A 13,994-nucleotide genomic window follows, 5' to 3' on the forward strand; every position below is an offset into this window, starting at 1 on the left:
TTTATCACTGCCCCCAGGGACTGAAAGATTTGAAACTTATGATAGGCCACTTACTGATACTTTCAAGTTATATAATTGGATCCCCATGGAAAGCTCAGTGACTATTAATTGATCTTCATGGGGGAAGAGCAAGCCTCAGAAAACCCATAGAAACTCATGGGGAAAGAAGATATGACTCAAGAATTCTACTCACTGAAACTGAAGAATACAATTTGGCTTTGGCCTTAATAACTGTATGACCCAAGACAAGCCCTTTCTCCTGAGGGGCTCCCATTCAGTTTCTGATGGTAAGAACTAAGTAACAGTTAAGGTCCAGCCCTACATTCCTTGACTCATAAAGGTCCCATGCCATGAGGCTTTGGAAGAAAAAGACCAGTGAAAATTTTAAGAAAAAGCCCTTGAGTTTGGGCCATATATATGCCTGGCTCTGAGCCATCCCAGGACTCTGTCAGAGGGTCCCAGAAGACCTTTGGCCATAGCCTTGGGCCCCATGGGAGCCTCTGAGGCAGCCTATCTTGAGCCTGCCCTTCACTATTCTGCACTACTAATAAACATTGATGGTGCAATGTCCTTTTCCATCTGTTACTCCTGTTCACAATTAGTGAGCTATCAATTCTTTCCCCTTTCTGCTTCCTAAAATTCTGGGTATCCTTCAAGATCCCCCAATGCTACAAAAGACTTTCTTTGCTCAGCAGCCTCACTGGAAGCTCCGGGCCTAGCTTCTGAATACACCTTACCCCTTGCTCCCTATGTCACTGATGATTCATTTATGACACACATGTTGCCATTTATTATAGTTATTAAAAGCTGCTCGAGGAATGAGGCCTTTGTAACGCCCAGAGCCCACGTGTGACAGCATGATGCAGCAGGGAGGGAGACCCTCACTATCTGTCAGAGCAGGGCAGCTCCTGAAAATGGCTTGGCTCAGGCAGCATATGGACACCCCCTGACTCAAGTGGGCCAATGCTCCTTAGGTGAGGTGCACAGGCAATGACACATCAATCTGAAGAGTATTTATCAGCAAATTCTCTTTATCCATTGGATACTGAGTATATATATCCAAAGAAGCTCCTTTCTTTTCCCTCCGGCTTCCCTGAAATCAGATTACCTGACTTCCTGATGTCAAAGACCCTTCCCAGGACTTGGGAGAGGATTTACGAGCCAGAGATGCACAGAGGCTCTTCAAACCAGGGACCAGGCCCAAATTCCCCGTCCACCATCATGGCCTTTGGGGTGCCGAGAAAAAGACAGCTTCAGCAAGACGTAGATCCCAGGGCACATGATAATTTAGGAATTCCCTGTCCCTGACATTTGTTTATTAATAAAAACAGAATAAAGGGGACATCAAGGGCAAGTCCAAAAGAGAAGAAGTGTTCCAGAAAGACAAGATAGAACTGAAGAGAGAGTGTAAGGGTGGGAGTCTTCCTGCCAGGTGGGATCACAGCTTTCAGTGAGACTCTAAGTATATTATATTTTCAGCAAGCATCACCTCTTCTCACTCTCCTCCTTATACACTTGTGACTCCTACCAAAAACCATGAACCCCATGGCTGGCAAGGCACAATGGAAACAGTCCTAGATCTGAAGCCAGAGGACCTAGATTTAAGTCTCACTTCTGACCTTCATTATCTGGATCTCTTGTCCTTTCTGCATCTCAATTTCTTCAGTAAAGTAAGATTGGACCAGATTGGACCCTCCTACCTCTAGATCCATGCCCTTATACAATGATTTTATGTATGAACAATAACCCATATTTGTTAAAAACTTAAGGACAGTTCTGGTCATATCTGAAGTGAGGAGAGCCTAAAAAATAGAAGTTCAAAATTAAAAGGATGCAAATGATGGTTTTCCTCCCATGATCTCCATGGCCTGCCAAGACAAAGCAGGTCCCCAAACTACCAAAAATTAGTAAGACCAGGTGTGTCAACTGACATAAAAAGAATTTGAGGGGCAAGGTAGTATGCTTACTATAATTTATGTTTTCTTTGTATTACAATTTGCTATAATTTCTCCTATCTATGCAAATGCACTTTAATACAAATGATTACAAGCTATTTCAGATTAAAATCATAACCTCTTTCATTCTATTTCCATTTTCTTATGGATTAAAAAATGCACCTCATCAATTGCTACAGTTGGGGCCTTCAAGGCATTCTTAAATTCTTGTCTTTCAGGTCACAATGAAACCCCATGGAGGCTGGTAATGAGGTTCTCTGGGGCTTGAAAAGTGTGAAAACTCATGCTTCAAATTCCTTTAGAAGACTTCAAAATCTTAAAAACCTATAGACAGAATACAAGATGAGTCTTTTATCTGCTTTATCCAGGAAGGACAGGAAAAAGAGGGCCATCTGAGGCATGATAGAACAAGTCTTAGGAGAGCCCATTTCAGGGAGGGACAAAATCCAGGAGCACCTCAAGCCCCTGCTGTTGTCCCTGAGAAGCCTCTTACCCTCAGAAATTTCCTGAAGTCTAGGTTACCAGAGAGGAAGAGGAGGGAATTTCCGTCTTCCTGTCAAAGCTCCTTGACTTGACTATGCTTATGATTGTCAAGAATACTCAGATGTTTAGACAAGAAAAGTTCTGGCCTGGGTCATCAACTTACAGTATCCTTACCTGGAATGAATGGAGATAGTTGAAAATCATGGAATCCACATGCTTTAAATTGACGGTAGCCAGCACTATAGAGGAAAAAGAGAAATGCTATAACAATAATGTTAATTATAGCTAGAATTTATATAGTGCTTTAAGATTTGCAAAGTACTTTACATAATTTATCTTATTTGATTCTCACAATAACCTAGCAGGTGCTATCTCCATTTTTACAGATGAGGAAACTGAGGTACAGTGAGTGACTTGCCCATGGCCATATAACTAATAAGTATCTGAGACAGAATTTGAATTCCGGGAGATAGCACTACTTCACTCCCTGCACAAGTTATGTTGCCACCAGAGCCCAGAGAGAAGGAATACCAACCAGAACAAGGGAAGTCAGACTGGCCCCGGCCTGGAGACCGAGGACCTAGCTTCTCTATTGGCTTATCTGGAGGCATCCTGGGCTAGGCCTCTGTGGGAAAAAGTTGTGTTCCTGAAACTCTTTAGCCCACCGTGAGCAATATCCAATGGATGATAAAAAATAAATATTCATCATTAGAACCAAACCATGCTTCAGGGCTCGATCATAAGCTCTGGCCCATCATTCACTGTCTTTCCATCGATGGGTCATTTCCCTAACTATACTCTTTCTGTTGTTGTCCAGATTCTTGTTAAGCCATAGGTTGCCAGAGGGCAAAGACCACACCGAGTCTTTATTCTGAATCCCGTGGGCATGGGAGGCTGTAGACGCTGGGTCCCGCCTACCTTGGGGAGGCAAGCAGGCAGATGGGCTTGGCCACCAGCTCCATTCTCCCAGTATGCACATGGCAATGGAAGCAATGACAGGGAGATGGTGACCCCTGGTGGACTAGACAGGAAACTGCTGCCACCTTGGGAAAGGCTGGGAAATCTGGACCTTCTGAAGAAAGATTTCCCCTGTAGCTGCCTTCTCCAGGGGTCAGTCCCTGAAGATAATGGAGCCTCTCCTCTCTTTACTGCTCCTCAGTATCTGAGCCTCAAGTTGCACCTCTCCCTTTTCATGGCCCTCAATAGCCCTTAATGCCAGAAATAGTGATTCCTAAAAAAATCAATCTAAGGGAAAGAGGAAGTGAAAGACCCCCTAAATGAATGGGGGATATGTGCCTACAGACAGACAGTTTAGAGCACTCTTCCCTGAGACTTGTCTCCCCAGTGGCCATCTCTCAAAAGTCTGTGGCCTAGTCCTCCCCCAAATACTGTCACCAGTGGTTCCTGCCTACAGGGTGAAGGCAAACACCTACAAGATGATCCCACAATCCAGAGCTGCCAGTGTTCCATCCCAGCATCCCAGGCAATAAAGAACATGATGGGAGTCAGAGCTAGGAGGAAGGGTGATGGGTGCTGAGCTGTGGCTAAGCTTAGGAACACCAGCCAAAAAGCCCAGAGCCTGGGCAGCAGAGGAAAGGGCTTGTGCTGAGGGGGTCCCAGAACGCTTACCCAGATCTAGCTATTTCCATTCTAAACCATACTTGTTAGGGACTTGGTAAGGCCTCGTGGTATGGATATTCATTGGTCTGCTCTTTGCGTCTCTTCTCTCACATAGCAACCACATGCTGAAGACTAGATGCTCCAATATCATTTGGCTCACTTTCTTCACACAATTTCCACACACAGGAACGATAGCTTTCAGATAATTCTGATAGTTCCCAACTCTGTTATGGGCCCATCAGAAAGGATAGACAACTGTATCTTGTGACCTGAAGGAGCCGGTTATGTTTCTTAATGGAGTGGCATAGCAAGGACCAAGGAGCGGATGTGCAAATGATTTCTAGACTTGGCAACCTGGCTCCCTTCAAAAAATGGAAATAATGAACAGAGGGAGAAGTAGGTCCAAGAAAATCCCTGCTTCAGGGCCTCAATCCTGATTCTGCTGCTCTTCTAGACAAGAGTTCTAATGGGCCCAAGTCCAGCCTGATGGCCCCCACCATATCTGTACCTCCTTCCAAGTAGCCTCCACTCAGGCCATCCTTGTTGTCTGATGTCATAAGCAGCTCATTGATCCCTCGACTCATCAGGGCCTAAAGGGAAACAGAATAAGATGAGCCACCCTCTTTCCTCACTCTTTCCTCCCCTCTGGGGTTCTATCCATTAGGAAAGGCAGAAGAGCCCCAAAGAAGTCAGTGATTGTGACAGGCAGGATGCAGAGAAGAGGCAAGGGAGATAAAACTCAGCGTCCACAGCCCTGCCACACAGAGTGGGGAGAAATTGCTACCTCGGCATCACACGCTCAGCAACGCCAAAGGGGTAATTAAGGCCCCAAATTGGTTTGTGTGGGAATCACAGTTGAGGATGCTGCTGTGAAGACCTGGACTTCCGGGCAGCCACTCCCAATCTGGGTCAGGATGGCTGCCTTCCCTTGGCCGGCTCGGCATCAGTCACATTGATCCTGTGATCATCTGCCTTTGGGCTCAGTAGTCTGAAGATTTAACGGGGAGCTAGAATTGTTCCCAAGTTTATCCTAGAGCTAGGAAGCACAGGATTATCACCTCCTACACTCCACGTCCAAACCACCAGCTTCCTGGTTGCTCAGTTCATGGTAAACAGCCCTCTGAACCCCAAAGAAATTTTTTAATATCTTCTGGGAGCAGACCAGTACTTATTGTTTTCTCTTTTTCCTGAGTCTCCCAGGCTGGGAGCAATCAGTTAAGTGGCCACTCTCACTAGGGACAGCATAAAAGTGGTAATTTGTTCTATTTCTGTCCTGGACCAGTCCTACCCCTATTTAAGCAACCTGATGGCCCCCTGATCTGCAGGGGCTCACCACACTAAACTGCTAAACTTAATGTAGACACCTTTAGTGTCCACCTTTAGATTAGGACACATCTTTAGTCTTAATGCAACTCAGAACTTCCAAATTCAAGAGCTCCACCAGCCTCAGCCTCCCCAGTAACAAGGCATGTACTACCACGATGGGCAAGCCAGCATGTTTGCAAATATGCTAAATGTATATATTCTGACACTTTTCCCTTTGCCAGCATCAAGGAGAGATGAGCTTTGGTTCAATCTACCCACTTACTCACAGTCCTTGGAGAAATACATATTTGTTAGTACATTCTTACCATAAGTACCCACAAAGAGCATATTGAGCCCAGAATAGTGTAGGGAGGAGGAGGGGGATAAGAATTTGATTATTTCATTATCCCAAGTAATTATTATAATCAGAAGACAGGATTGCTGAGGTGACCTCATGAAAGAATTAAAAAGATTTCTCCAAGAGCCCATTGATTTGCTCCCTTTAAGAAAGACAATTTCCACTTCCACATCTCCTATCAACTTTTGACCATAAATCGGTTACAGATCAGAGCCTTACAAAGTATAAAAAATAAAAATATTTCTTTCCCACATTAGGTCCTCCTAGCCCTAAAGATCTTCCATATGGCTAGCTACATTTTTTGAAAAAGAAGCAAGCAAAAGACAAGAGAAAAAAGACACAGCACTTTCCCTACAGGCCCAAGCCATGGAAATTGTGATGTGCCAATTATCATGTCTGAGGGTACTTTTCCAGGGGACCCGTATACATGCTGAACACAAACCACTCAAAAAGGAGAAAATAATCAGAGCTACACTTTCCAGGGGTACACCAAGCTTATCCATCAGACTTACTCTTGGCTCATAAATTCTCAAGAACAATATTGTTCTTTAGTCAGCTTCACACAGGCAGATAAAAGAATGCATGGCCCTCCTATGCTGGCTGAAAGCAGCCTCAATAGAAAGAAATTTAGGAAGGATATTGGAAGTGTCGTCCTGTATTCCAGTATGGTACGAGCACTCAAAATCACACTATGGAATGATGAATCAATCAGCATTTATTTTATTAACTGTGGGCCAGGTACTGTGCTCAACTGAAGGAACCTGGCATGTTTGGGAGCTTGATATCACAAATCTGAAGGGCTATCACATGGAAAAGAGATTGTTCTGCATGGCCTAAAAGGGCAGATGGAAAACCAGTGGATGGAAGGAGGCAGATTTTGGCTTATCATAAGGGAAAAAAAAGTAAAACAAAAGTTTTCTGACAATTAGATCTGTGCAAAAAGGGAGTGAATGGATAGTAAGTGCTTAACGGCTGTTTACTGACTTGACTTGAAAACGTTTAAGCAAAAGCTGGATGACCACTGTTTGGAGAGGTTGAGAGAGGTCCTGTTCAGTTTAGCTGGACCATGGGAACTCTGGGGTTCCTTTCAGCTCTAAGATTTCCTCCTCTCCACCCAAAGGCACTGACGCCCCCTCCTCCCTTCAGGGCAGCTACCCTGCATCTCACTGGGATAACACCAAGGGTGCTCATCTTTTTTGCAGTTTGGACTATGAAACTAAGGCAAGGTCATATACACCCTGGTACTAGCCCTCAGAGACACGGGGCTAGTGCCTGGCTTCAGGGGATCGCTGATAGCATCCATGTGGGTGTTCTTCTGCAGATACAACTCCCTCCCCTCCTCTCCTCTCCCCCTGCCCAGCTGCCCATCCTGGAAGCCTCTGCAGGAGGCCCACCCACTGTGCTGGGATGTTCCTGAATGGAGAGCTGGTCTTGGAGTCAAGAGGCTTGGGTTTGAGGCCCACCTCAGATACCTCCTGGCTATGGGACCCAGACAAATCACTTAATTTCTCACTGCCCCAGGTAACTCTCTAAGACTCTAAGTTGTAGAACAGGTGGTTGACCTGTACTGGGAGAGGGTTTTTCCTTACCAGGAAATTCCCCTACACCAATGAAACCACAGGTCTGGGCCAAAAACAAAACAAAACAGTTGTTAAGATTGTGTGTGAATGATTATTAGGACTGATTAAAGCAGTTCCCTATGCAAAATAATTATCTGAGGTAATGTCCCATTTTAATGAGCACTGACTTGCATATTTATCTTTGAGCTAAATTTTCCTTAAAGTGATCAATGTACACTTTAACTCCAAATATTTGAAATATATACTTTGCTGTCTTCTAGGAGATAAGTACAGTTATCCCTTCCATATCACAACTTTTCTCAATGTTATTTTAACATATCAGAGGTTAACATAACAAATTAAATGGGAATTTAGGGGGAGTTTTTCAGAAGCTGCAGACAACACAGAGTCCATGAACAAATATTTAATCCAAATTTTACAAGAAGATACTGTAAACCACCATAAAAGAACTGGTACAAAGAGAGGGCCAAACAATTTTATATGGATTTTCCAATCATTGGAAGCATCACACCCCTGACCCTCCCAATGTGGAAGAGATAGCTATATATTCTGCCAATGTAAACTCTTAGCAAAATAAAATAATCCTAAATTCACAAGCTTTTGATATTTGCCCATGGAGACCAGTTCCTCTACCAAGCCCCAATAAATTTTTACATGACTTCTGTACATAGGTATACAAAAGAAATATACAAACCAAATATTTACTGATAATAAATCATAATTTCACAATTTACATTTCAGTTACATGACCTAGAGTCACAACCCATAGTTTAAGAAGCTGAGTCCTACAAAATTAGAAAGGAAGCAGAAAGCTGGGGGGAAAATTTTATAGCCTATATTTCTGATAAAGGCTTCATTTCTAAAATATATAGAGAAAGTGACTCAGTTAATAACTGGTCAAAAGATATGAGCAGATAATTTTCAGATGAAATTAAAACCATTTATAGCCAAATGAAAAATGCTCTAAATCTCTATTGATTAGAGAAATGCAAATAAAATAATTGAAGTACCACTTTATACCTATCAGATTGGCTAAAATGACAGGAAAAAAAAATAAATGTTGGAGATGTGGGAAAACTGGGACACCAATGCATTGTTGGTGGAATTGTGAAATGATCCAACCATTCTGGAGAACAATTTGGAACTAAGCCTAAAAGACAATAAAGCTGTGTATATCCTTTGATCCAGTAGTTTCACTATTGGGTCTATATTCTAAAGAGAACATAAAAGAAGGAGAAGGACTCACATGTGCAAAAATGTAGCACTTCTTTCTGTAGTGACAAAGAACTGGAAATTGAATGGATGCCCATCAATTTGAGGAATGGCTGAATAGGTTATGGTATATGAGCGTTATGGAATATTATTGTTCTGCGAGAAATGATGAGTAAACGTATTTCAGAAAAGCCTACATGGTAAGATCTACATGAAATGCTGTTGAATGACGTGAGCAGAACTAAGAGAACATCGAACACAGCAACAAGATTATGTGATGATTAACTGTGAGGGACTTGGCTCTTCTCAACAATGAGATAATTCCAGGCAGTTCCAATAGTCTTGGAATGGAAAATGCCAATCAGTCATATTAAGAGAGAGAACTATAGAGGCTGAATGTGGATCGAAACATGTTATTTTTACCTTTTTTTTTTTTTTTTGTTTCTTTTCCTTTTGGTCTGATTTTTCTTGCACATCATGACAAATATGGAAATATATTTTAAAAGGATTGCAAATATTTAACCTATGTCAGATTGCCTGCCATCTTGAGGACTGGAGGGAGAAAAACTTGGAACACAAACTTTTATAAAAATCAATGTTGAAAATTATCTTTATTTGGATTTGGAAAAAATAAAATAACTTTTGAGAAGAAAAGAAAAAGCTGTTTTCTATATAATGGTTGTTGCCCAACAATCTCCAAGTTGAAATCTTCCTTTGGAAAGTTCTGTTCTATATAAAAAAGCAGAGAAGGAGCAAAAGCACAGATAAGGATATGGGAGATGGTGGGTCTCATGCGTAAGCATTCCTCCATAGGTTATAAATAAAAGAGAGAAGACCACCCCCCAGGACATATGCTATTTGTGTCTGAGGGGAAGATGCTAAGACTGGATCTGAAAGCCTCAGGAAAATTCAGTTCCCAGGGACTTTCTCAATCAGGATCCTCAACAGGGACAGGGTTTAGAGCACTACAAATACCACCAGATGTTTTCATCAAGAAATTTGCTGAATAGAAAGAAGCAGATTATGGCTACTAGGGGAGCTGGGAGCTTTCCAAATTGTTTTCTTTTTCCCAGAGTATTTTGGGGGAAAGAGTAAAGACAACAGATAGAGGTAGAGAAAAAAAAAAAGTGTCCAGAATCTCATCAGTGAACACTCCTGGTCCACTTTCATTAGGTGTTATCTACTGAAATAGAGCACATTAAGCTATTAAAAACCAAATAACATAAACGATCTCAATTGGATTGATAAAACAATCTAGGAGCAACATCAGGATAAGAAGAGAGCATTCACCTCCAGAAGTCAAAATTCCAAAGAATGAGTCGATTCATATTAGTGGGTCCTCACATCACAGATGTTCTGCATGGATGGGTTGATTTTGCCTCTCAGGTGCTGTAGAGACTCCTCCTTTAATTTATATTAACCAAACCAGCTTACTCCCCCACACACTCCCAGCAGTCATTAGAACTGAGGTATGGTATAAAGAACACAGAACTGGGCCAGGGAAGAAAGAGCTGAGTTCAAAAGCCTACTTTCAAGATCTATCCCTCATTAGCTATTTGACTTTTGACAAATTTGCTTTATTTCTTTAGACATCAATGTTAAATGAAGAGGTACTGCAAGAAAACAGAAGATGCCACGAAAAGCTAAATGTCTGAAAAAATAACTTTAATTTTGTCATATTATCTTAATATATGATATTGTTACTTATATTTGCTACTTCAAAGTTTGAAAGCCACTTTCCTCCCCACAATCCAGTCGGGAAGATATTACCCCGATTAAGTCCTATTTTGATGAGGAGGAATCTAAGGCTCAATGGGGTTACATTAGTTCCCCACAATCAGACAGCTGGTCTCCTGGCTCCAGGACTCTTTCCACCCAGCCAAGCTGAAGAAGCCGCCTCATCCTGGTGCCAAATGAAGCCAGATGAAGGATTCAAGTTTAGTGTGAAGCTTAGTCCATTAAACTGTTAGGAGCTGGCCAAGAAGAGGCCAAATCCAACTGAAAGTGGTACCGGCCACTTCACAAAGTGATTTACATACAAGCAGATTTTAGTGAAAGACAAAAGAACAGAGAGAGTGCAGACTCACCCGGATGATCAGGATGACTTAGTCTCCAACTCAGACAGGAATTTATCATGGAGGACCGACTGTGCAATTTCCTGCAGCTCCAGAGGCTGACACAGGTGAGGGAAGGAAGTCTTCCCTCTTAAGTCTTACGTCTGACTAGATTCTCTGTAATCTTACCTGCAGCTAGAGAGGAAGTACAGAAAGAGCCTGGTCCTGGAGTTGGGGAACCTGGGTCCAAATGGGGACCTGACCCTCCCTGCCTGAAGGATATTGGCTGGATCACTTACCTGCGAGGGGCCCCAGATCTAAAATGAAAGAACCGGGCTCCCGAGGCCCCTCCATCGGCTCGAGTCTGATAAGGACTCGACATTGGCAGGACACCCAGGTGACTGTTCCTGGCCGTACCAGGAGGAGGCTGGGAGTAGTCTGCCACACACAGAGCAGGTGAGTCTCGAAGGTATGCAAAGGACCTAGAATTGCACCCACTCCCATTTCCCTCCCTCCTTTCCTCACCGCAGCAGCCACCATCCCGGCCTGCTTTGTGGGCAGAGAACTGACAAAAGAGAATGAATAACCCCTTGAGGCTGTGTCTCACCAAGGGTCCTGCCCCTGGGTCCTGCTGCGCTGCTGAGTAAGTGACCCAGGCTACAATTTCCAGGAGCTGTTAAAGAAATTGGCACCTCGGCCATAGAGGGATCCCTGTCCCCCAACCCGCCTTTGGCCCCTGAATGTATAAACCTCAGCCTTGAGCAGCTTCAAGGAAGCAAAGGTTTTATTTTGACTGTGCCTGCCCCTCCCCCAACACAGGCCCAACTCCCCAGACCCCAGGGAACCAAGTGTGAGCAGAAGGAGAGGTCCCTGCAGCGCCTCCAGGCTCCGCTCAAGCCGGTGAGACTTCTCCTTCCCTCCAGCAGAGTCTTAAGATAAACAACTCCCTGAAATCACAAGGGAAGGCCAGCTGGGAGAGATGTATGAAAAGGGGAAGAGAGTCATCGCACCTGTCTTGGATCTCCCTCAAAGTGGAAGGAACAAAGGGATAATTAACTCGAGAAGGGGCTGGAGAAAGGGCTAGTGGATACTCGGGAATCGCCCTGCCATGGACAAAGGGGCTCAGAAACAAGCGGCTTCCCATCCGGGGCCAGGCTGGCTGCCCTCCCTTCATCCAGAGACCCTTTTGTACACAGAGCTCCCTGGGGAGAGGAGGGAGGGAGGTGGGACTGAAGAAGCAATGAACTAAAAGCTTCTGCCAGCAGGGAGAGAGTTAAGCTAAGTCCCCAGGGGGGGACCAGTCTGCTCTTTACAGGAGAGATTTCACCACAGACAGCCAGGAGGAAAAGCAATTCTAGATCTGGATCAGCTCTCACAATCTACCCACAAAGCTCGGCCCTCAAAGCCCTATCTGTACATATATTCAGTGTAGGGAAAGGGACTCTTTCAAGGAAGCCTGCCCCCAATTAATCTGACTCGGTACTATTAACTGTTATTTGTGTGTTCAGTTTGACCCATGATGAATTTTTCCCTTGTTTGTATGTCTGTATGTATCACTGTCAGTTGTTTCTAACTCTTGGTGACCCTATTTGGGAATTTCTTGGCAAAGTTACTGGAGCGATTTGCCATTTCCTTCTCCAATTCCTTTTATGATGAGGAAACTGAGGCAAAAAGGGTTGTGACTTGCCCAGGAACACAGTTAGTGTCTGAGACAGAGCTGAACTTGAGGACTCCCTCTCCCCCACTGCACCTACTGGCAGCCCCTGTAGCCTGCTAGGAGCTTCCTAAATGTTTTCCTTTGTGCCCATGTTCCCCCCTTTAGTAAAAGTATCTCAAACAGATATTTGGTCAGGTCTCTCCTCTATTAAAAAAAATCTTCCTTAGTTTCTTCCTGCCTACTGAGCAAAGTTTCAATTTCTTTGGCTAACTTCAAGTCCTATTACAATGTGGCTCTGATCTACCTTTCTAACCATTCCTCATCCTGTTCCTCTCCACATACTAAATGCTCAAAAAAAAAAAAAAAACCCTGGATTGCTCCATGTCCCTCTTATAGGCCATGAGTTTTCCTATTCTTGTGTCTTTGAGCACATTGCCTCCTATTCCTAAAACATCACAGAATCATAGAATTTGAACTGGAAGGGATCACCTAACCATCTCTCATTAAGGTCCAAAGAAATGACTTGAAAAAGATCACAGAGGAAGTGAGTGACCAAACTGGGGAAGTCTGAAATGCAGCACTTTTCCCCTTGCACTGGGTAACTGCAATTTCTCCCCCATTTCTTCCTCTTTTTTTTTTTCCTCTTGAATTTATAAACCTATAAAGACCAGTTCAAAGTTCCGCGCCCCACCTTCCCCAGACTTCCTTATTCCTCCCAGGCAATGAACTGTTCTCCCTCAGAACTCTGTCCCAATAAAACCATTTCATTTTATAGCTAAGACCTTTATGATATGCTCTAGTTATTCCTAAATGCTATCAAGCTACCCATAAAATGTGAAAGAACTACATCAGGTAAGACTGAAGTAAATTCATGATTCAGACATAAAGGGTGACACTATAAGCAAATTAGGAGAGCAAGAGATAGTCTACCAGTCAGATCTGCGGCAAAGGAAGGAATGTATAGCCAAAGAAGAACTAGAGAACATTATGAAATGCAAAATAGATAATTTTGATTACATTAAATTAAAAAGATTTTGCACAGACAAAACCAATGCAGCCAAAAATATAAGGGAAGCAGAAAGTTGGAAAACAATTTTTACAGCCAGTGTTTCTCATAAAGGCCTCCTTTCCAAAATACATAGACAACTGAATCAAATTTTTAAGACCACATTGATAAGTAGTTAAAGGATATGAACAGTCAATCTTCAGATAGAGAAATTAAAGCCATTTATAGTCATATGAAAATATGAACTAAATCACTATTGATTAGAGAATTGCAAATAAAATAACTGAGGCACTACTTCACACCTTTCAGATTGGCTAAGATGACAGGAAAAGATAATGATAAATATTAGAGTGGGAAAATTGGGACAACTATGCATTATTGGTGGCATTGTGAAATGATCCAGCTGTTCTGGAGAGCAATATGGAAGTACGTCCAAACTGTGGATACTCTTTGATCCAGCAATACCATTACTAGGTCTGTATCCCAAGGAAATTATAAAGGAGGTAAAAGGACCCACATGTGCATAAATGTTTGCAGCAGCTCTTTGTAGTGGCAAAGAACTGGAAACTGAGTGGATGCCCATCAGTTAGGGAATAACTGAATTAAGTTTTAGTATATGAAAGTAATGGAATATTATTGTTCTGTAAGAGATGATGAGCAGGCTGGTTTCAGAAAAGTCTGGAAAGATTTACATGAACTGCTGCTGAATGAAGTGGGCAGAACCAAGAGAACATTGTATATAGTAATGGCAAGATTATGTGATA

General features: G+C 43.0%; 1 protein-coding gene across 4 annotated transcripts in view; it reads right to left on the reverse strand.

The window, feature by feature from the left end:
• Window positions 1–13,994, reverse strand: part of LOC100913406 (beta-galactosidase-1-like protein 2) — a 53,394-nt gene that overhangs the window by 18,773 nt on the left and 20,627 nt on the right. For all 4 annotated transcript variants that reach the window (XM_031960856.1, XM_031960857.1, XM_031960858.1 and 1 more), the window contains exons 7-8: window positions 4,567–4,648; window positions 2,613–2,677 (exon numbers count right to left, since the gene is read on the reverse strand). In XM_031960856.1, the coding sequence (XP_031816716.1) occupies window positions 2,613–2,677; window positions 4,567–4,648 (147 nt within the window). The remainder of the gene's footprint in view (window positions 1–2,612; window positions 2,678–4,566; window positions 4,649–13,994) is intronic.

The sequence above is a fragment of the Sarcophilus harrisii genome, chromosome 3, assembly GCF_902635505.1.
Source record: "Sarcophilus harrisii chromosome 3, mSarHar1.11, whole genome shotgun sequence".
Lineage (NCBI taxonomy): Eukaryota > Metazoa > Chordata > Mammalia > Dasyuromorphia > Dasyuridae > Sarcophilus > Sarcophilus harrisii.